The sequence below is a fragment of the Muscardinus avellanarius genome (assembly GCF_963383645.1).
Source record: "Muscardinus avellanarius genome assembly, chromosome: 4".
NCBI lineage: Eukaryota > Metazoa > Chordata > Mammalia > Rodentia > Gliridae > Muscardinus > Muscardinus avellanarius.
The window spans coordinates 132,858,090-132,881,563 of NC_137789.1; the positions used below are offsets into that span (position 1 = coordinate 132,858,090).

General features: G+C 47.9%; 1 protein-coding gene across 1 annotated transcript; it reads right to left on the bottom strand.

The window, feature by feature from the left end:
- Positions 1–12,116: 12,116 nt before the first annotated feature.
- Positions 12,117–23,227, bottom strand: LOC308262437 (acyl-CoA desaturase 1-like; the record flags this gene model as incomplete). The annotated part of the gene is made up of 6 exons (XM_080694851.1): positions 12,117–12,316; positions 14,042–14,274; positions 16,224–16,429; positions 17,750–17,880; positions 22,495–22,777; positions 23,207–23,227. The coding sequence occupies 6 exons, from the start codon at positions 23,225–23,227 to the stop codon at positions 12,117–12,119; spliced, it is 1,074 nt and encodes a 357-aa protein (XP_080550977.1).
- Positions 23,228–23,474: the final 247 nt, after the last annotated feature.

Here is a 23,474-nt window from a genome sequence, read left to right on the forward strand (position 1 = left end):
GCGCACGCTTGTAATCCCAGCATTCCGGAGGCTGAGACAGGAGGATCGCGGTTCGCGGACAGCCTCAGCTACATAGTGAGGCCCTCTGCAACTCAGTGAGACCCTGTTTCAAAATAAAGAATAAAAAATAGGGCAGGGGGTGTAGCTCGGAGGTCGAATGCCCCTTCTCCGGCCGCAGTCTCCACTGCAGCCCTTCCTCCTTTCTCGGGTGGCACCCCACCAGGCCGCATGGCTGCTCTCTCTCCTCCACTCTCAGCGCTGAGGCTGCTTCCCTCCTGGCCCCTGAAGGAGCTCCCTCTGCTGCTGTTGCCTTTGTTCCCTCTTGATGCATTTCTAAGAAGGAGGAAATTGGTCTTTGAAAAGCTACTGCTTGTCTTCCCTGAAGACTTCAGAAGTCGGTGGCTTCTACCTCCTTCTCCCTCCCCCAGCTACAGTGGGGTCAGTTTCCATCCATACTTTACAGTGAATAAAAATCGGTCACCCCGCTCACCCCTGAAACCAATCTTGCCTTTTACACTCTACTCCCTCTCATCTACAGTGGGTTGTTCCTAGTTTCAGCTCCCTTTTGCATGATCAGACAGAGGTAGTGAAAGGAATGCTGGGCCTCTGGGGTCTGATTTCAGCTATTAGTGAGCCCTGCTCCCTGTGTCACCGTGTGAGTGTGCACATGGCTGTGTGGGCTCGTGCACGTGTGCTCATGACCTTCCACTGAAAATCCTGGTCTCAAAATTCTCCTCTAGATTCTCCTCTAATTTCTCCTCTAGAGGGTGGAATGCTCCTCCTCTAAATTCTCCTCTAGAGGGTGGAATGCTCCTGGGTTCATCTGCCCTAGTGGGTCTCATACTTGTCAAGTCTTTAAGGCTCAGGTAATAAATAGATCCTGTGCTTGTCTTTCACCTCACTGTGTTTCTTTCCTTGGGGATAAAAGAAGAGGTACTTTTTGCTGTGGCTCTTTTTATTCTGAATATTACCATTTACTACCAAGTTAGAACATTTTTCCTTTTTTTTTTTTTTTTTTTTTTTTTTGCAGTACTAGGGATGTAACCCAGGGACATTCTACCTCCAAGCTACATCCCTAGCCCTAGTCCTATTTTTTTTTATTTAATTTAATTTCTTTTGGTAGTACTGGGGATGGAACCCAGAGGCTTTCTACCTCCGGGCTATACTCCCAGACCCATTTTTATACTTTATTTGAAAACAGGGTCTCACTAAGTTGCTGAGAGCCTCACTAAGTAGCCGAGGCTGGCTCTGAACCTGTGCGATCCTGCTGTCTCAGCCTCCCAAGCTTGGGGATTACAAGCGTGCGCCGCCACGCCCGGCTTTTTTTTTATTCTTTATTTTGAAACAGAGTCTCGCAAATTTGAGAAGGGCCTCATTAAATAGCTGAGGCTGGTCAGAAACCTGCGATTCTCCTGTCTCAGCCTCCCAAGTACTGGGATTACATGCCACCACACTTGGTTTTCCCTTTTTATTACTAGCTGTTCTACTGGTTCTGATGGAAAGGCAGGTCTATGACATAAATAAGGGAACTGTTTGGAGAAACAGGAAGATCTGGTGACCCAGGTGTGCTCAGCCATCCATTGCGTAGACTCAGGGAGAGCAGAGCCTCACTGTAGATTAGTTCAAAACAAGCTTCAACTCCTTCTTGGCCCCATAGTAGGCAACTCTTTTTCTGTGTGAGTAAATGCATAGTTACCTTATTCCCAATTAAAACAAGAAACTATGTAATATCCTGGAAGAAAGAATTGGAATTCAAAAAGTTCTTGGAATTCAAAGTTTCCTAAATTGGCAATAACTAATAATTTAAATAAACCAGGGGTCTTTTTAAAACTCCTATGCTCATATTTGAAGTATTTATTTCTCTAACATATAATGAGGAGGACTTAGCTTAACTATTCATGTGAAAAAGAGTATACGCCTTGGCCAACTTCCTACAAGCTTGATAAATTCACAGCAGGAGGTAGCCAGGGAGTGACTCCCAAAAAAGTAAATCATTTTCTTTCTGTCTCCCCGAGCATGCAGGCAAGATTGGTTTTGCTCTGTCTGTTAGTTCAGCAGTATTTGGTAAAGATCTGCTTTGTGTCAAGTCTGAAGAAGTGTCTTTGGCAGGTAGAGAATGAGAGAAAAAACTTGAGTATGTTGGAAGAGGTAAGTAGATGGCATGTATATGAATGATGGCGGTGAAGATAGCTACATTGGAATGATGCTTGAATGTATGCTGCACAATGATTCATTACACATCTTTTGACTTCATAGCTGTCCGATGAGGTCACAAGTTAAACAGATACAGTCACCATTTTATTTATTTTTGAAGTACTGGGAATTGAACTCAGGGGCATTCTAACTCTGAGCTACACCTCCAGCCCTATTTTTTATTCTTTATTTTGAAACAGGGTCTCACTAAGTAGCTGAGGCTGGCTGTGAACTTGCAATCCCCTTATGTTAGCCTCCCAAATACTGGGATTACGCCATGCCTGGTTTATAGTAACCATTTTAAATAGAAGAAAACAGGGGCTCAGAGAAATGAAGTTAGTGATTCTCAAACACTGAACTCTGAGGATTCCTTTTTCCTTCTTTCTTTCTTTCTTTCTTTCTTTCTTTCTTTCTTTCTTTCTTCCTTTCTTTCTTTCTTTCTTTCTTTCTTTCTTTCTTTCTTTCTTTCTTTCTTCCTCTTCTTTCTTTCTTTCTTTCTTTCTTTCTTTCGACCTCTAAGCTACACCCTCTTCCCTATTTTTTATTCTTTTTTTTTTTTTTGCGGGTCTGGGGATGGAACCCAGAGGCATTTGACCTCCGAGCTACACCCCCTGCCCTATTTTTTATTCTTTATTTTGAAACCGGGTCTCACTGAGTTGCAGAGGCCTCACTAAGTAGCTGAGGCTGTCCGCGAACCACCATCCTCCAGTCTCAGCCTCCCGAATGCTGGGATTACAAGCGTGCGCCACCACGCCCGGCTATTCTTTATTTTGAAACAGGGTCTCACTAAGTGTGGAGGGCCTAAGTAGCTGAGGCTATCCACGAACAGCGATTAAAGATTCCTTTACACCCTCTTAAGATTATTGACAAACCTGGCCAGGTGTGGTGGTACACGTTTGTCATCCCAGTTTTTGGGAGGCTAAGACAGGAGGATCACAGTTCGTAGACAGCCTCAGCTACTTAGCAAGGCCATTTGCAACTCAGTGAGACCCTGTTTCAAAAATAAAGAGACTAAAAATTAGGGCTAGGGATGTAGCTCGGAGGTACAATGCCCCTGGGTTCCATCCCCAGTACCGCCAAAAAATTATTATTATTATTATTATTATTATTATTATTATTATTGACAAACCTGACACCAAACACATAATGAAGTGAAAATGCACCTATGCCCTAAATGGAAGAGCTCTAACTATAAAACTTTTGGAATGAAACCAAGTATAAATATTTATGGCTTAAAAACAGGCAATGGTTTCTTTTTTTTTTTTTTTTTTAGGTCTGGGAATGGAACCCAGGGGCATTTGACCTCCTAGCTACACCCCCTGCCCAACTTTTTATTCTTTATTTTGAAACAGGGTCTCACTGAGTTGCAAAGGGCCTCACTAAGTAGCTGAAGCTGTCTGCAAACCATGATTCTCGGGTCTCAGCCTCCCAAATGCTGGGATTACAAGCGTGCACCACCATGCCCGGCTTAAGACAATGGTTTCTTAAATATGGCATTGAAAGTACAAACAACAAAAGAGAAAGCAGTAATTTGGAATTCATAAAAATTAAAACTTTTGTGTTCCAAACTGGACCTGGTGGCTCACGCTAGTAATCCCAGCAACTGGGAGGCTGAGACTGGAGGAATGCAGGTTTGTAGCCAGCCTCAGCTACTTAGGCCTTCTGCAACTTAGTGAGACCCTGCTTCAAAAAAAAGAATAAAGAAATAGGGCAAGGGATGTAGCTTGGAGGTCAAATGAGCCTGGGTTCCATCCCCAGACCCACAAAGAATAAAAAAACAGGGTATAGCTCAGAGGTTGAATGCCCCTGGGTTCAGTCCCCAGTACCACAAAAAAAGTTTTGTGTTCCAAAAGATAGTGAAAAGTTAACCCACAAAATGGGAAAACATACTGCAAATCATATCTATGACAAGTGACTAAGTATCCAGAGTGAAGGACTCTTAAAACAATTTTATTTTATGCATTACTGGAGATGAAACCCAGGGGCATTCTTTTTTTTTTTTTTTTTTTTTTGTGGTACTGGGGGTGGAACCCAGAGGCTTTCTACCTCCGGGCTATACTCCCAGACCTTTTTATATTTTATTTGGAAACATGGTCTCACTAGGTTGCTGAGAGCCTCACTAAGTAGCTGAGGCTGGCTTCGAACCTGTGCGATCCTCCTGTCTCAGCCTCCCAAGCGCGGGGATTACAAGCGTGCGCTACCACGCCCGGCTTGAAACCCAGGAGCATTCTACTTCTGAGCTATACCCACCAGCTCTATATTTTATTCTTTATTTTGAAACAGAGTCTCACTGAGTAGCAGAGGGCCTCACTGAGTAGCTGAGGCTGTCCAGGAACAGTGATCCTCCTGTCTCAGCCTCCTGAATGCTAGGATTACAAGCGTGCACCACCACACACGGCCATAAAAGCATAATTTTTAAGTAGATGATTTAATAGACATATCTCCTAATAAGATAAATGTAGGGGTTCACCCTGACCTGATGACACCCATCATGGTGGTAACTGCCATTTTTCCTGTCAGGGGACCCAGTCAGGCATCCTAAACCCTCGAAGATAAAGTTGTAAAGGTTGTCAGTAGAACATTTCCTGCTAAGCTGGGGTTGCTTTGTAACCTACGTGTTCATAGTTCCTGAGAGAATCCAGGTACATTCCACTTAACTGCGGTGCAGTCTGCCTTAGCTTACCATATAAACAAATCTGAGAGTGAGGGGGATCTCCTGTGAGGTTTTGCCCAGACATGCTTGTTTTGTAAGTAAGTTCCTAATAAATTATACTTCGTGCAATTCTGCATTTGTCCTATGTGTGTGTGTGTGTGTGTGTGTGTGTGTGTGTGTGTGTATGTTACTGGGAACTGAATCCAGGGGCCTTTTTTCTGAGTTACATCCCCAGCCCATATATATATTATATGTAATATATTTTAAATATATATATATATATATATATATATATATATATATATATATATATATATATATGAACAGGGACTCCACTAGGTTGTTATGGTTGTAATGGCACTGTGGGCTCTTTTTCCTCTATTCAATTAAGATTTATTGAATAGGGAAATTAAAACTAATGGGCAGCTTGGTGCATCTTCAAGTCTTTATTACAAAGTCAGGGAGCCGGGCATGGTGGCGCATGCTTGTAATCCCAGCATTTGGGAGGCTGAGACTAGAGGATCATGGTTCACGGACAACCTCAGCTACTTAGTGAGGCCATCTGCAACTCAATGAGACCCTGTTTCAAAGTAAAGAATAAAAAATTGGGCAGGGGGTGTAGCTCGGAGGTCAAATGTCTCTGGGTTCCATCCCCAGACCTGCAAAAAAAAAAAGAAAAAAAAAAGAAAAAAAACAAAGTCAGTAGGAAATAGACAAGAAGAAAAAGTAGCATGCAGGAACACTGGAAAGCCTGAAAATGGAACTCTGAGCCCTTCTCCATCCTGGCCTTTCAATAGATTTTGTATTGCTATGTTCATATCAGTGTTACCAAGGCAAAGGGCTAGTAAGTTATTCCTTAGCCAGGTGGTGCCTCTTTGCCTCCCAATAGTGCACTTAGGAGGGAGACAGAGGTGCTGGTTAGAACCAGTGTGCTGTCTTTATGGTTCTGAAATGCCCCAGGCAGAGTCACTGTCTTATAGGGCTTTCAATTGTCTCTACATATTTTTAGGGCTAAAGGCTTTATGATAAGTAAACATTAGGACAAAGGGCGGAAAAAAAGAGGAACTCTGCAGCGGCTCCTCCCTGTCTGAGTGCCTGCACAGCACTCGGGCTCTGTCTGCTTTTTACATCTTGGAAATTAATGCCAAAGCAATTTTCCAATACCAGCACATAGGTTGCTGAGTCTCACGAGGTTGCAATCTTCCTGTTTCAACCTCCCAAATACTAAGATTACAGAAGAGCATTACTACACCCAGATTGTCGTCTTTACTTGGTCTTATAACATTTTCCACTATAACTGCTATTTCCGGTACACCAGGCTTCTCTATAACAATAAAGAAATGGCCAAAAGCACATGAAAAGAATACTAAGTGTCATAGCTCACTGGGGGGGGGGGGGCATCAAAACCCTGAGATACCATTTCACATTTACTGGAATTGATAAAATGGAAATAACAACAACAACAAAAAAATAACGTGTTGGCTAGAAGGTGGTATGGTACAATTAATCCTGTTCCAGAACGCCTCTCAGATGCGCCCTTCCATGCCCTTCCCACTACCACTGCCCCAGATTTGGAGACCCAAAGCTTCCCAAAACTTCTCACAAGGCCTCCAGCTGATCTTCCATCCGGGTAACTTCTGAAACACAGAGATTTTTCTCTCCTGCTTGAACATCTGATGAGTCTTCATCACATAAAGAAGCAGTACTGCCAGAATCCGCCTCCCCTCCCACTCCTTCATGCAAGGTGACATCACCCTAGGATATCCCTCCTAACATTTTCTTCCCTGTTTTAGGGCGGCGCTGACTCTCTACCATCACCGCTTAATCTCTAGTTTCTTTTGCTGATCTGGGCGCTTCACCTAAGTGGACAGGTGTTTGCATTACTGCAGATAAGAATCAAGATGGGCCCTGCCTACCAGCTGGCCCTGCCGAGCCAGGCCCACCCCACCTCACAGGCAGCTGGGGAACAGCTGTGGGGGTGGGAGGGCGTCCCTGAGAGGCTCAGGGTCTCCTCCCCGCAGAGAAGGAGGCCTCTGCTAGGAGGCACGGGTTCCACTCCTACGGAGCTCTCCAGGCCGCTGCGCACGGGGCTCCCGCTCCGCATGGCGGGCAGCACTTCCGATGCCAGGGCGTGGCGGGCCAGGCCTGAGGGCAGAGCCTGCGCGCCGCGCCGGGCGAGGGGAACAGTGCAGCCCGCGGGTAGCCAGGCTAGGGCTGCGGCTGCCGCGCCTCCTGATGGGCCCGGGCGCCGTCGGACTAGTCGGGCGGCCGCTGATTGGCTGCGGGGGCTCAGGCGCTGCGTGTCGAGTGAACTTGAGTAACCCCGGAGGCCAGGTCTCTGACCGGCAGTAACCCCGCCGCGTCAGCACCAGAGGGCCCGCCAGAGAGGCGGGGCACAGCTGGCGGCAAGTGGGCCCCAACTGCAGCTGTGCAGCCCCGGCTGAGTAGGGCTGACGCCTCCGCGCACAGCGGCTTCCCTTCTAAGCCCTCAACGTGCTGTTTAATGAGGCTGGGCGTGAAGACCGAGGTGCCAGAGTCGACTGGGCAACTTAGTGAAGTCCTGTCTCACTGTCTCAACATAAAAAATTCAAAAGGGCTGGGATGTGGCTCAGTGGTGGAGAGCTCGCCTGGCAGGCCCTGGTTTTAATCGCTAGGGTGTTGTGTGTGTGTGTAGGGGGTGGGGGGCTGGATCCTAGGTATTACCCAAGGAGACTCCTGCTGCTATATGGAGCCTCTACAAACTGTTAAGTCTGTCTTAACTCTTTTCTACGTGAAGGTTCTCAGATAAAGCAGAATACGTTTAAAAGCAAAGTAAAACGAAATCCACCTTTTTCACCTTGCGATCTTGAAGTTCTCTCTTCTCCAGGAACTTAAAACCCTCCTTTGGAGTGTTCCCTTCCTGCCCTACACCAGAGATCTCAGGAAGCCATTTATTGCCTGGAGGTGGGGGCTTTCCAGACACAGAAATGAGCTGAACATTGCTCAGCCTGAGTACAAGGGAGAAAACTGCTTCTTTCAAATACTGCTTCTGCTCTGGGGTCTCTCCAGACATCTCTATCTTGGGTCCATGTGACCATGCAACACAGGGGCACCTGGCATTTCTCCAGGCTGAGGTACCAGTTCATGGTTGTGTTTGACTTAATGGCAGCAGACTTCTGGTTTCCTGCTGCCCAGAGTTTAACCTCAAGTTAACCTGAGGTAGGGCAGGGTAGGTTAGAGGGGTATGACTCAGCCCTTATTGCTTCTTTATTTTAAAAATGAAAAGGGTTATGTATATAGTGTTGGGCCGGACGTATATGCCAGGAAATATATCACAGCCAAAAAAGCTCCGAGATAGAGAGAGAGTTGGGCCTATAATCTCAATACCTGGAAGGCTGAGAAAAGAAGATAGCAGGTTTATGGCTAGCCTCTCTAAATTAGCAAGGCGCTCCACAACTTAGACCTTGTTTCAAAATAAAAAATAAAATAGGACTGGGGGTGTAGCTCAGAGGTAGAATTCCCAGCACCGCGCGCAAACGCACACACAAAAACCTCAGATAAAATGCATTTAGATTCACTTCAATTTTATTAGGAACAAACTTAGATCAGTACAACTACTAAATTGATATTAATGAAATTATTCCAAAATTATTCTTAGGTTACAAATAACTATTTCATATAAGGAAAAATCCCACCCAAGGAAGGAAAAGGCATCCTGCATGTTTTCATAGCAATGAGTATACATTCTCAAACTTTGTCTAATTATCTAACATTTACCAAATGCATTCATTCAACCCCTCAAGAGAATGATGTAGACTAAGTCATCCAGTATGTGGGTATACGTCAAGTCCATGGCAGACGCTGCTACAGTAAAAACACGCAGGCCTCGACAATTCCTTTGCTGAGGATGCCAAAATGCTGTATAAGAAGCATTACTCACACCTCAGACCTGCCCATTGAGGTAGGTCAGTATTATCACCCCATTTTAAGAGAAGGAACATTGAGGCACATTACAATTGACTTGTCCAGTGCTTGTTTGAATGTGTCCCACAGAATTCATGGGCTGGAAACTTAGTCTCCGAAGCAAGTGTGGAGAAGTGGGACCATAAGAGGTGATTAGTTCAGGAGTGTTCTGCCTTCCTTGATGAATGTCCTTATTTTGGGAGTGGATTCTTTGTCAGAGTGGGTCTGCTAACAAGCGAGAGTCAACTGGGAAGCCCGTGGCACAGTCATAGGAGCAGTCCACGGCCACCTCGCCTTCATAACTTCGCACTGACCCATTTCAGCTGCACTTAACGGAGAAGGCCCTCAGTTACTAGCACACCTTGGTAGAAAACTCAATTTAAATACTATGAGCATTTTTCAGTCTTAAAAAATATCACAGATCAAGTATGCCCAAACTGCACCCACCCTCCATCAAATATGTACTTAATAAACAGCCCCAAGTTTCCAAAATAAAGCCCAAATCAGAATCCTCCAAACTGATGACTGCTAATCCCCAGCCAGTCCAGTTTCCTGTCTGCCACTGATACAGGGTCTTGGTGTTAGGGGACTCCATAGCGGGAGCAAGGCGGGCCCGTACGCAACAGATTAGAAAAGAGAGAGGTAAGGCACCTGAATAAATTGTCGGCAACTATAATAAATTCACTCTTGATTAGATCTGAGCTTCTCCTTAATGTGTTACTTGAATTGAGCTTTAGAATCTTGAAAATAGTGTTCTGTATTGAGCCAGTGCACCTCTACACACACACACCCTGGGCCCTCACTCTGAGGTTTCCATCCCCTCTTGTGTAGAGACATGGCATGGATCAGATCCATGGAACAATATCTTTTCTTATTAAAAAGGATATTGTACATGTATCATAAACCAGGTATCCAAGGACCTGTCCAATTAAAACCATCCAAGAGACGTTTACAGGGTAGACACACTGGTCAGCAAATCTGATCACAGCGATCTTCCATGAGGTTCTTTTCTACTTTAATGAACAGCTCAAAGATAAGGTTGCCTTAGTGCAGGCTGTTCCTCGTAGCTTCTCTTTAACTCAGCAAGACAGGCTCTTCTCCCTCCCACCACTGGGCCAGACAGTGGACAGAGCATTTGGTATTGTACACTGCCAGTCCTGATAGAACAGAGGCAGGCTCTGCACTGGTGACTGAGATACAGGGCCAGAGAGGTTCATGGTCTTCAATACTGATGTTGAAAGAATACTTTGACTTCTTCTATCCTATTTTCTGCCCTCAGCTGTGCTGTGCAGTAGGGGATGCTGGTTAGGTTGCTGAACAAAGTTTTCAGCAAAGTTCACGGCATCTCGCGTCCCACATCTCAGCCAAAGCTTTGCGGCAGGCCCTGGCTCCAGCTGGGGGCCTCCTTTCAATATGAGGCACTTGGGAACTTGCCCCTGTTCCTTGTGCTTCCCAGCGAGGACTAGGTGTCCTTCTTCTACAAGGACTGCACTGTCCCCTGGGAGCACTGACCAGCCCAAGCCACTTGGCTGAATATGCAGGGGGCACTGAGCACTGACCCAGACAAAGGAGACTCACAACAAACCCTGCTTTGCGCCACAGCGGGCTCACTGGCACGCCGTGGGCATTCAGCGTGGCTCACAGGAGAGTGGGCCTGTCTGAGTCAGGGATGCTTCTGCAGGGCTCGCTAAGCTCTTCTCAAGTTGTCAGTGTGGCAGAGGCACACAGGGGCGGAGGTGGAGAGGATCTGGAGGCCACGGCAAAGTGGCAGCCAGCTCTACTTGATAAACAGGCAAATGCTACAGTGCCATGAGCAGCGTGTCTGCAGGAGGAGCTGCCTGCACAGCCGGTCCCCAGGTACACACAGGAAGCAAGAAGAAAACAGAGAACAGAGAGAACAGAGAGAACTGGAAGGAAGAAAGGACAGAGGGAGTAGAGTCAGGAACAAGAAACAAGGCGGTAAGAGACCCCCGCCCCCCTCCAAGGCAGCCCGCCATGGAGGCTGGATGCCGGGGGAAACCCTAGTTTTTATTGGGTGTGAAGAAATTACAAGGAATAATGGATCTACTCTGTTAACTTGTTTCATCAGAACACCCGGTAACTCGCTTAGTAAGTTCTGAACCCCTGGCAAGGTATTCTCAGAGCCCTTCTGTTGGGAAGTGAAAGTGATCTCTTAGAAGCTACCTACAGATGCTGCTCTTCAACCTATCCAGCAGTGGGAGGAACAGGAAGCCAGCTACTCCCTCCTCCCCTTCAAGGTCCTTTAGCACCCCCCCCCCCCGAGGATGGACTCTGAATATTTTCATGTTGCAGTACAGCTGTCTATGCATGTTAAACTTTGGCCAAGTTCATCTGCTAAAGTCTGAAAATACCACAGCCATCCTATTAGTGTTAAGGGCAGTGCCCAAGACTGTGAAGATGGCAGAGCAGGAAGATGCAGGAAGTTGGTGGAGCATCTCATGGAATCTCCAAAACTCTGAGGGGCTGAATCGTCAATTCTGGACACAGCCAACCTGCAGAGATCTTGTCTTAAATAAGAAATCTTGTTATTATAGAAAAAAATCCTTTCCCAGCAAAGACCACTTGTCCTAAGGACTAAGTGTCTTCTTTATCCTCAGCCTACACAGATTCGAGACGTTGAGATGTGCCGTTGCGCTGTCACTGACAGGAGAGAAAGTAGGCATGGTGGAGACTCCACGTCTCTGCCGAGTAGGCAGCTGGTTCTTTCTGATGAGAAAGGAAGCTTCCTGTTGCCCATTTGATCACCCTAGCTCCATCCTTACTCCTACCCTGCATGCTAATTCTGTCCCCCAATGACTTGCCTGCTTTGGAATCTCTGTGCTAAATAGTTCTTCCAATTAGCAATGCATGGGCTGATGGCAACTAACAGGAACTTCCTGGAAAATTTTGTTCCATATCTGAGTAGAGCGATGTACCTTGAAGCTCAAGAAAGATCGAGGAATGAGATAACTGGAGCAAAGACCTTTACTTTTAAACTCTAGAAAGATTGCTAGGCTTTTACAATGGGATAGTGACCTATGGCTGACCAGGTGCTTGCCTGAGGAACAGTGAGGCCGAAGAGAAAGGAAGGTGATAGGGACAAAGAAAGGACATTGGGAATAAGAGACCAAGGAGAAAAGAATCTCAGTTTAGCATCAAGGAGGGGAATGGTTGCCTTCAATACTTGTACATTTACAAGAATACTCTACTAGAACGAGTGAAGGTCATCACCTTTAGCATTCTGGTATCATTAACTCGTTGGTTAACTTTGAGAATATTAAACATCTGGCCAGCTGTCTTTTGGAACAGGACTCCAAACATCCACAACTCAGGCACTCTTGTAGCTTCCATCTCCAGTTCTCTTAACCCTGGCCAAGATGGCCGCCTTGGACACCTTCTTCCTGTCATAAGCCAGACCGAGGGCCGCCATGCAGTCAATGAAGAACGTGGTGAAGTTGATGTGCCAGTGGTACTCGCTGGTGGAGTAGTCATAGGGGAAGGCGTGGTGGTAGTTGTGGAAGCCCTCGCCTGTAACAAAAGCAAGGAGAGAAGTTAGGGAGCTCAGTGACGGCTTCCTTCCTGATCTTTGCACACCTACTTCCAGCAGGGTAAGGAGATGGGGTGGTAGGTGCGGGGAAAGGGCCACCCACAGATGCACTGATTCCCCTCACGCCGGCACCACTAAATACTAAGGAATGGCCCACACTTGAAGAGTACAGTACAGTGAGCCAGGCATGGTGGCGCACGCTTGTAATCCCTGCGCTTGGGAGGCTGAGACAGGAGGATCGCACAGGTTCGAAGCCAGCCTCAGCTACTTAGTGAGGCTCTCAGCAACTTGGTGAGACCCTGTTTCCAAATAAAATATAAAATAGGTCGGGAGTATAGCCTGGAGGTAGAAAGCCTCTGGGTTTCACCCCCAGTACCACCAAAAAAAAAAAAAAAAAAAAGTACAGTGGGGCCACAAGAATACTGTCACGTGTGGCAGTTTTTTTAAACTAGTTTGTAATTCTACATTTTAGACTGCAGACTTATACATGAAACATTGAGCTTACAGGCCATGCAGGTGGTTTTCTAGTTATGCATTTCATGTGCTGTTTATTTATGTGTGACTAAAAGAAGGGAAACTCCAAGGCACTCATTATATAGGTAGTATGAGATGGTTTACAAGTTAAAATCAAATGCAGTATTAGAGCTGGGCGTGGTGGCGCTTGCTTGTAATCCAAGCATTCTGGGAGACTGAGACCAGAGGATCACGGTTCATGGCCAGCCTCAGATACTTAGTGAGGCCAACTTAGTGAGACCCTGTTTCAAAATAAAGAATAAAAAACAGGGGGTGTAGCTCGGAGGTGGAATGCTCCTGGGTTCCATTCCCAGATCCGCCCAAAAAAAAAAAAAAAAAAAAAAAAGCAGTATTATATTTCACTCTTCACATTTACATAAGAGTTACTGCCTGACTCTCATAAGGGTTTTCTTTTCTTTCTTTTCTTTTTTTTTTTGGTGGTACTGGGGATGGAACACAGGGGCATTGTACCTCCAAGCTACAATCCCAGCCCTGTTTTTTTGGTCTTTTTTAGAAACAAGGTCTCACTGACTTGCAAAGAACCCCACTAAGTAGCTGAGGCTGTCTACGAACCACAATCCTCCGGTCTCAGCCTCCCACAAGTGTGTGCCACCATGCCTGGCTCATAAAGGCTTTCTAATACATTATACTCTAGTTTTATACCAGAAAAACTTAGCTACAAAGTGGTGATAAAAACAGTCATTTGGTGGGGTATGTTGCCACATGCTTGTAATCTCAGTACTTGGGAGGCTGAGATAGGAAGTTCTGGATGTGTGGCCAGCCTCAGTTTCTTAATTGAGGCCCTGTACAACTTAGTGAGACCCCGTTTCAAAATAAATAAAAATCAGAAGCTGGGTGTGATGGCACACACTTGTAATCCCAGCATTTCGGAGGCTGAGACAGGAGGATTATGGTTCGAGGACAGCCTCAGCTACTTAGTGAGGCCCTTTGCAACTTGGTGAGACCCAAAAAAAATAGGGCTAGAGGCATAGCTCAAAGGTAGAATGCTCCTGGGTTCCACCCCCAGTACCACCAAAAAAGAAAATAAAAAAAAATTGGGCTGGGGATATAGCTTGAAGATAGAATGCCCCTGGGTTCAATCCCCAGCACAACCAAAAAAAAAGATCTGGCTGCTATCCAAACCCTAATCAGAAGACTACTAGATGTGGTCATGTTAGGAATTGGTGACTTACCCACAGCTCCCAGAGACACCAGGATGTTCTCCCGAGATTCAATGTTCTTGTCATACGGGCGATACCCGTAGAGGTGGGCAGCGCTGTTCACCAGCCAGGTGGCGTTGAGCACCAAAGTGTAGCGCAGGAACGTGGCAACGTACAAGCTGTGCAGAAAGGTCTCACCCCAAAAGTACCAGGGCACCAGGGTGGGCAGGATGAAGCACATCAGCAGGACAGCGGGTTTGTAGTACCTACGTGGGAGATGACAGAGAGTCTGCGGGGAGGGGACTCGCACACCTCCCTGGACCGCGCACTCTCGCTGGACCACTGTGCCTTTCCTCTACATTATTTGAGCATAATTGGGCAGAAACCAGCATGAGGGGATGGAGTGGAAAGATGTTTGAGTACACGGTGTTGTTATTTTTTCTCTTTATTTTGTACTGGGGATTGAACCCAGGGGGCAGTCTACATCCAAACTACACCTCAGTCCTCAGTTTTTATTTTGAAACAGGGTCTTGTTAAATTGCTGAGGCTGAACTCAAACTTGCTATTCTCCTGTTTTATCCTCCCAAGTATTAGGATTACAAGCCTGTACCATAGGTTTATTATGTTACTTTTTTTTTGGGGGGGGGGGGTACTAGGGTTCCTAGAAACGCTTTGACCTCTGGGTTACACTCCCAGACCTATTTTTATATATTTTTTAAAATTTGGAAACAGGGTCTCTTAAGCCAGCCTTGCTGGCTTCGAACCTGCACGATCCTCCTGTCTCCGCCTCCCAAGCACAGGGATTACAAGCGTGCACCACCACGCCCGGCACTATTATGTTACTTTTTAAATGAGGCAATATGGACCCCTTAAATGACTGCCATCTCCCAGCATGGTTATCCATCTTATAATGGTCAATCAGGTGAGGGTCAAATCTCAGCCTCATCAGCCAAGCTCTGCTGCCTGGGCTCGTGCCCATCAGGGTCTTGACACAGTGTGTGTGAGGGGCCTGGCCTCCACTCCCAGAGACCCCGGACTCTTTGCCCGCTTTCCCCTCAGGAGCCACACTGCGTGTCCTTGATCCTGCAGGTCTGTCCCTCCGAGGGAGGCCCTTGTCCACTCCTCACTCTCGTGCACACCAGGCCCCGACTGTGCGAGGGAGCTGACTGCTGTGTCCCACAGCAGCCATGTTTGTGACTCACATGTCCCTGCTCCCCTGCCTCCAGTCCTGGCTCTGCTTCCCCAGCCTGGGTCCCGCCTGCTGTCGAACCCATGTCCCTGCCTCGCATCCCTTCAGCGTGACGTCCTAGAGCGGCCCCTCTGAAGCCCGCCTGTGACCGAGCCACGCTGCTGCAGAGGAAACACTAGTGTTTCCTGTTCCTAACTGAATAAAACCCTCTATCTGTGTCTAGGACTCTATAGGAATGGTACCAGTCTGCAGTCCGTTTTCCTGACACTCTATACCTCAGCAGACAGAAGGACATCCATCTTGGAACATGTGAGGCTTTAGCTCACTCCCTTCTTTCTTCTTTCCTGTCTCCACTCACAAATACTTGTGAAAAGTCTCTAGCTAGACTGTTTTTGTAAACCTGCTCCTGGAGTTCTTAATGGAGTAATCACCCTTGCCTGCCTTTCTTTCTTTCTTTCTTTCTTTCTTTCTTTCTTTCTTTCTTTCTTTCTTTCTTTCTTCCTTTCTTTCTCTCCTTACTTTCTTCGGGTCTGGGGATGGAACCCAGAGGCATTCGACCTCTAAACTATACCCCCTGCCCAATTTTTTATTCTTTATTTTGAAACGGTCTCACTGAGTTACGGAGGGCTTCACTAAGTAGCTGAGGCTGTCCACAAACTGTGATCCTCCAGTCTCAGCCTCCCAAATGCTGGGATTACAAGTGTGTGCCACCACGCCCAGCTCACCCTCCTTTTTCTACCTCTCAGGTACAGACAATATTCTGCATGGCATCATGGTTATTTGGGGACTTGGCTTATCCCTCCATCCCCTGACAGACTCCACACTTCTCACTAAAGTAACTCATCACAAGAACATTACTTTAATCTGAGGATCTGTGGCATACTAAAAAACTACCTCTAAATGCTGGTTTGAACATGCAACACAGCAAATCCTTAGCATTTCTTTCCTAAGTCCTAAGAGCAAGGGTGGTTTCTTCCAGCCTCAGGGGCCAGGGCCACATCCCAGCCCCATCCACCCTTCACTCACCTCCTCTGGAACATCACCAGTTTCTCAGCCTTGAGGTCAGACAGGTTCAGCGAGCCCCCCTTCTCTTTGACGGCTGGGTGTTTGCGCACAAGCAGCCAGCCCACGTGGGAGAAGAAGAAGCCACGTCGGGAGTTGTGCGGGTCGGCGTCTGTTTCTGTGAACTTGTGGTGGGCGCGGTGATCTCGGGCCCACTCATAGACATCGTTCTAGAAGGACAAAGAGGAAGGCAGGCCTGAGGACAGAGCCCTCCTGTGAGAAGCGCAGTGCCGATGTCCTGAGGGCCCTGGGCTCTCAGCACCACTTCACAGGACTCCCAAGAATACAGATCCTGGGGTGGGAGGGGCTGCCCTCTTCTACACACCTGCCCTGAAGCCTATGAGGACAAGCCACTAAGAGCCCAGGCCACAGGACAACACCGCTGCGTCCTGAACTGACATGGTGGGAGAGTGCAGGCAAATCCCAGGGCTCTGTCTCAGTAGGAGAGAACACTGCAACCCTCGAGCATGGGGTGAGGGATGAGGCCTTCGTGGGGTGCCCAAAAGGTGGGCATAGAAAGTATGAGGCAAGTGGCCTCTGGTTCCAGGGTGCTGGTCTGTGGGTAAGTTCCCGGGAGCTCCCCATTTGTCTTCCCAAGTAATAGCTCACCCAGCCCAACAACATGGCATCTAACCAAAGACCACAATCACATTTCCAAAGGAGCTCTGGGTGTGTCTGGGACTCTCTCCCTGCAAGAATGTACCCATATGCCTGTTCTTTTTCTTTGGCTCGCAAGTCTTCCAGATATAAGCTGCAGGGCAGAGATGATCGTGCAAATGTAGTATGCACATCAGACATTGTCATGACCAAAGGGACCAATTAAGTTTTCTATATTCCTCGCACTGTGCTATAAGCCCCCCACACACATGGCACTACCCTCTGCTCACTGTTATGACGTCCTCAATTTCCTTCATTTATGTGTTATAAATGCGTTGCCTCAACACACTGAGGTATTTGACTACCTCCATGACAACCCCAGAGAGGACCACAGCATCAACCCACTCAACCTCTGTGACTTGTCTGCAAAAATCAGGGATGACAGGACCTACCGCTGAGGTGAGTGTTTGGAATTAGTGAGCTAAGCTACATCAAGGGCTTAGCACAGTGCCCAGCACATGGTGCTATAGCAGTTTGCTCTATTATCTGAAATGACAGTTTGTGAGTTTGTAACACAGCACCTTCAACCCCACTTTGGTGGAATCCTAAGAGTGACCTTGAAGCTCGAGTTTAATGTCCACTGACCGCCCCGGTAATGAGGGTTAGTGGCTCCTTACGCTGAAGGATGTCAGCAGCTACACTGGAGAAGAAACCTTGGAGGAATAATCCTACACCTCAAGAGCCTCTGCTACTTACCCGTTTCCCATCCCAGTGACTGAAGTACCCTGTGCTTGATAGCTCAAACACCGATTGAGCCTGCATATGAGGTATGCTCCTCTCCAAGCCCCGATTCCCCTCCTTCCAACCCTGGACCATCAGCGCCAGCTTCCTACCTGGAACGCCATGGTGTTGGCGACGATCAGGAAGAAGCGCAGGGGCAGCCGCGCTTTGTAAGTGCGGTGGCTCCACAGGCGATGAGCTCCGGCGGTGATGCCCAGGGCGCTGATCACATAGTATAAAAGTGCTGGCAGGACAAGACAGTAAAGGCGTCACCAACAGAGAAGTTCTCTCTGGGAAAGGATGCTAAGGACACTCAGTCCGATGCCACTGTCTGTGCCTTTTTTAGGCTCTGAATGAGAACCTGCCTCCTCTAAACCTTAATAGTGTCACCGGCAGTGTGCAGGGGTGTTATCCCAGGGCCTATCTCCTTTGACCTTCAGCCAACCTTCTCTAAGATGTCCAGGGCCCCAGACTACACCTAAGGAGCTTAGGACCCATGAGCAAGGGTGTTCTGGAAACAGGAGCCAGGGCAATCTGGATGCTGTCCAAGTGGAGAAGTCCCTAGTTGCAAGGACCTCTCAGAGGATGCAGTGGCGAGCCTGCTGACTGCCTGGAACAAAAGCATTTCCATATTGTAGCCGGCAGCGTGGCTGTATTTGCACAGTGGCTCAGGTTCTACCAGGATATCACTATACTGTGTCCACTGTATACCTTGAGCAGAGTAGGTGCTTTTAAAATCATATCATGCAGTTGAACAAATAAATCCTGAGAAAGGCTGTTTGTCTAGGGTCACACAGCTAGTAAACTGGAGCCCAGGTTTGAACTGGGCTTTGTGTCAATAAGCAGCTTTTTTTTTTTTTGAGTCTGCGGATGGAACCCAGGGGCATTCGACCTCCGAGCTACACCCCCTGCCCTATTTTTTATTCTTTATTTTTAAACAGGGTCTCACAAAGGTGCAGAGGGTCTCACTAAGTAGCTGAGGCTGTCCACAAACCACGATCCTCCAGTCTCAGTCTCCCAAATGCTGGGATTACAAGTGTGCGCCACCACGCCCAGCTTAATAAGCAGCTCTTGTTTAACCTCTACCATCCACTCCCCAAGATCTGTGCCTAGTTTCTGCAATTATTTTTTGCCATGTCCCTGCTAGCTCAGACTCTCCCTGTCAAGGCTAAGTCTAGACCATGCTAGGTGGTATTCAACGCTGGGAACGCTGCAACATTGTCCTGCCTCAGCTTCCTCTAGGCCTGGGTGTAGGTACACATAGGTACAATAGGGAAGAAGGGGTGATGGAGCATGGCCTTGGAAGAACTGATAACAGTATTTCATTCCAAGCAGGCAGCAGGCAACAATGGATTCTAAGGGGCCACAGAACTTAGTTGTGTGCATTGTGCAGTTTTTTGGGTTTTTTTTTTTGCGGTACTGGGGACGGAACCCAGGGGCATTTGACCTCTGAGCTACTACACCCCCTGCTCTATTTTTTATTCTTTATTTTGAAACCGGGTCTCACTGAGTTGCAAAGGGCCTCACTAAGTAGCAGAGGCTGTCCACGAACTGCGATCCTCCTGTCTCAGCCTCCCGAATGCTGGGATTACAAGCATGCGCCACCATGCCCGGTTCCTATTTTTTTTTTATTCTTTATTTTGAAACAGGGTCTCACTGAGTTGCAAAGGGCCTCACTAAGTAGCGGAGGCTGTCCTCGAACCACAACCCTCCTGTCTCAGAGAGCACACATTATAACAAATTTTTATACTCTTCTGCAGCCCCAATTAGCTCCCTAAGAGCCTTGTCTCCATCTCCTATCTCCATCACCTGATCCTCTTCCTCCTATAGGGTCCCCAGAAAAGCCATAGAGCCAGCAACCATCCCAAGGAAAGTGCTGTCCAGATTCCCCCAGAGCTGGGCTTGAGGCTCCAGGTAACCTGTGGCTTCCAACCCTGTGGTGACTGAGATCTTAGCAGGTCAGCTTCTACCCACACCTGTACCTGGAAAAAGTACAACAGAGCCAGGGCCCTGCAAACACCAGGAGGAAAGAAAGGGCTTTGGGCAAAGCAGAAACACTCAGCTTAGAGGAAGAATCTCAGGTGGTTTCACGCCCAGAGGACTCTGGGACATCGGCCCTGCAAGCACATGGGCTCCCATCTTAAGCAGGGACAAGAACCCAGGCATTCTGGTGCCTGTTTTATTTACACCTATAGGGAAGCTAGGCATAGTGGTGCATGCTTATAATCCAAGAACTTGGAAGGCTGGAACAGGAGGATCCAGGTTCATAGCCAGCCTCAGCTACTTAGTGAAGCCTTCTGAACTTAGCAAGACCCTGTTTCAAAATAAAGAAAAGCCAGGTATGGTGGTGCACACTTGTAATCCCAGCATTTGGGAGGCTGAGACAGGAGGATTGCAGTTTGCACACAGCCTCAGCTACTACTTAGGTCCTTTGCAACTCAGTGAGACCTTGTTTCAAAATAAAGAATAAAAATAGAGCTGGGGGTATATCTCAGAGGTAGAATGCCCCTGGGTTCCATCCTATACTGCAAAAACAAAACAAAACAAATCTAAAAGCAAAATAAATAAAAAATACTGTAATCCCAGCATTCGGGAGGCTAAGTCAGGAGGATCACGGTTTGCAGACAGCCACAGTTACTGAGGCCCTTTGCAACTCAGTAAGACCCTGATTCAAAATAAAGAATAAAAAATAGGGCTGGCAGCCAGGTATGATGGCACACACTTGTAATCCCAGTACTCAGGAGGCTAAGACAGGAGGATTGCAGGTTTGAAGCCAGCCTCAACAACTTAGTGAGGCCCTTAACTTAGCAAGACCCTGTTTCCAAATAAGAAATTAAAATTGGGCTGGGGGTTTAGCTCAGAGGTAGAATGCTTCTGGGTTAAATCCCTAGTGCCACAAAAACAAAAATAGGGCTGGGGGTATAGCTCGGAGGTAGAATGCCCCTGGGTTCCATCCAATTACCTCAAAAAAACCCAAAACAACAACAAAGAATAAAAAAAAAAATAGGGCTGGAGTGTAGCTTGACGGTAAAATGCCCCTGGGTTCCATCCCATTACCAAAGGGGGGAAAAAAAAACCTTACAGATCTGTTAAATAAAACTATCAGGCAGTTAGATATGCGTTCTCTCCCCCAGGGAAGGACTGTTAGTGTCCACAAGGATGGTTAAACCTCTCAGAGCTCTGCCCTGAGGCGCAGACTGGCTGGGTTTTGTCCTTCAGCTTTGCCCTGGGGACTCTACTAGAGTCTCCAAAGAGCCTTCAAGAACCTCTGAGACAGAAGGCTCTTGAAACATGAATTAGGATAAATGCTGAGACAACACACAACTAACCTAAGAAATAGAACCTTCTTAGCCCTAACAAAGTCCTCCTGTTCCCACTTAGTATCTGGGATAACTGTGCTCCTAAGAAAGGGAGTCTTCTCAGTCGCATTTCCCTGTGGGACCCGAGAATTTCCCAGACAAAGCTCAAGGGAGCAGACCTTGCCACCTATTAGACCCAAGAGGCCTCTATTTTTTTTTTTTCTTTTGTGGCACCGGAAAAAAAAAAAAAATCTCCAGGAGCACTCTCCGTCTGAGCTATACCTCCAAGCCCTATTTTTTATTCTTTATTTTGAAACAGGGTCTCACTAAGTTATGGAGAGGCCTCACTAAATAGCTGAGGCAGGCTATGAACTTGGATCCTCCTGTCTCGGCTTCCCAAGTACTGGGATGACAAGCGTACACCACCACGCCCGGCTGCCAGGCATCCTTTCTATACCACTAACCTCCATGAGAGCTGCCAGAAAGTGCCCCACACCAGAGACCGCTCTATACAACCTCCACCTGTCTTCAGGGACTAGCTGGCAAGCGCCTCCCTGGTTCCGGCAGAGGCTGTAGGCTGGGGCTGCTCAAGGCTCAATTCTCTGCCTGGCTGTCTCTGCCAAGAAGGGATGGACTGGGGCCAGGGAGGGCCGCTGTTAGAAGGTGCTAGATTCTTGGCACTCATGTCCTCAGGAGAGAGGAGCTAGGAAGCATAGAGTATAGGGAAAGAATAAGAAACATTTCTGCAACCCTATTTTGTTCTAAATGACTTGTTGGCGGGCATATGTATGCTGCAACCTGGGGACCTATCTAGAATCCTAGAGTAACACATTACACAGAAACCTTCTTATCTTCCTTCATAACAAACTAGCCTCAAAAGAGTTTTATGGATAACCTTCCGGTTCCTTCCTTTTTGTGGTCTCTCCTCCTGAGCAGTTTCCCTTGCTTTGTTCTCTGGCCGTGGGTCAACACATAGCCTGTGGAGCCCCTGGTCTAGCACCAGGTTCCCAAGACTCCTAGGTAGGGGCCTTGGTTCTCTTGGAGGGGCAGGGTTGGGGCAGGCAGCCAAGCAATGACTCAAAACACAAAAGTTGTTTCAGGAGCAGCAGCCTTCCCTAGCATCCAGAGTAAGTTGGCACACAAGAAGTATTAAATACTCTTGCATCCTAATCCCACTAGACAGCCCAGTTTGTCTCAGGCAACCAAAGACATGTAGTTGGGGAAACCTGGGCCACTAATCTGTTAACAGTCTACATTATTATTAGTGTGTGTGTGTGTGTGTGTGTGTGTGTGTGTGTGGTACTGGGGATGGAACCCAGGGGCATTCTACCTCTGAGCTACACCCCAGCCCTATTTATTCTTTATTTTGCAACAGGGTCTGAGTTGCAAAAGGCCTCACTAAGTAGCCGAGGCTAGCCATGAACCGGGATCCTCCTGTCTCAGCCTCCCAAATGCTGGGATTACAAGCGTGTGCCAGACACCCGGCAAACAACCTACATTATTATTAAAGTGCAGTGAAATACCTCTGGTACTGGCTTAAGACAAGGGGACCTGCTTACCCCAGAGCAAGGTGTAGAACTTGGCGGAGGGCAACAGTATGATCCCATACAGGGCTCCCAAGTGCAGCAGAGCCATGAGGATGATGTTCCTCCAGACATAGGCCTGCTTGGGCCTGGGGCCCTCTGCGTCCTGGTAGCTGGGGTCATAGATGTCATCTTTCATTTCAGGGCGGATGTCTTCTTCAGCGCAGAGGGATGTCTTATCCACAGTCTCTCCTCCATTCTGCAGGCCCCTGGCGGGAGGCGCTGTAATGGTCGTGGTGGTGGTGTAGGAGCCGGAGACCTGCGGGGGGTGGGGAGATGAGCAGGGGGCATTTGACTTTCTAATACAGCCGCGGGAAAGGTACAATGGAGGCACAGACCCTGTCCCAAGTGCCCTGGCTACATGATGGTGGTGCGTACCCCAGGATGAAGCCGGGTGAAATTTCGAGAAGGGGCTGCACTGGTACCCCTAACAACAAAGGACAACCTACATAAGATACCAGCTCGACCCGATTTCTCTTTAAGGGTTAAGAAACAAAAGTTGGGGAACCAAGTGCCCCTGTTAAAAAACCTAGGTATCAATTGAGGACAGAGAACTCGGGAGGCATGGCGGCTCGAACAAGATGGCCAAATCCTCCCGGGAGCTCTCAACTCTGCTCCGCCACCGCGCCACCACAGCCAGTCCATACCGGCTCTCACGCCGGGAGGGGGCCATTCCTGGGAAACTCACCTGCAGCACGTGGGCCGGCATGGTGGCTCCAGGAGGTGAGGCTCGCGTTCCCAGGGCCGGGCCTGGCCGCCGAGCCGGGCGTGCAGGGGGCCATTCCTGGGAAACTCACCTGCAGCACGTGGGCCGGCATGGTGGCTCCAGGAGGTGAGGCTCGCGTTCCCAGGGCCGGGCCTGGCCGCCGAGCCGGGCGTGCAGGGGCTGCGGGCCGACCGGCCGGGTTTCCACCGCCTGGAGGCGCGAGATCCGGGCGCCGGGCTCGCAACCTCCC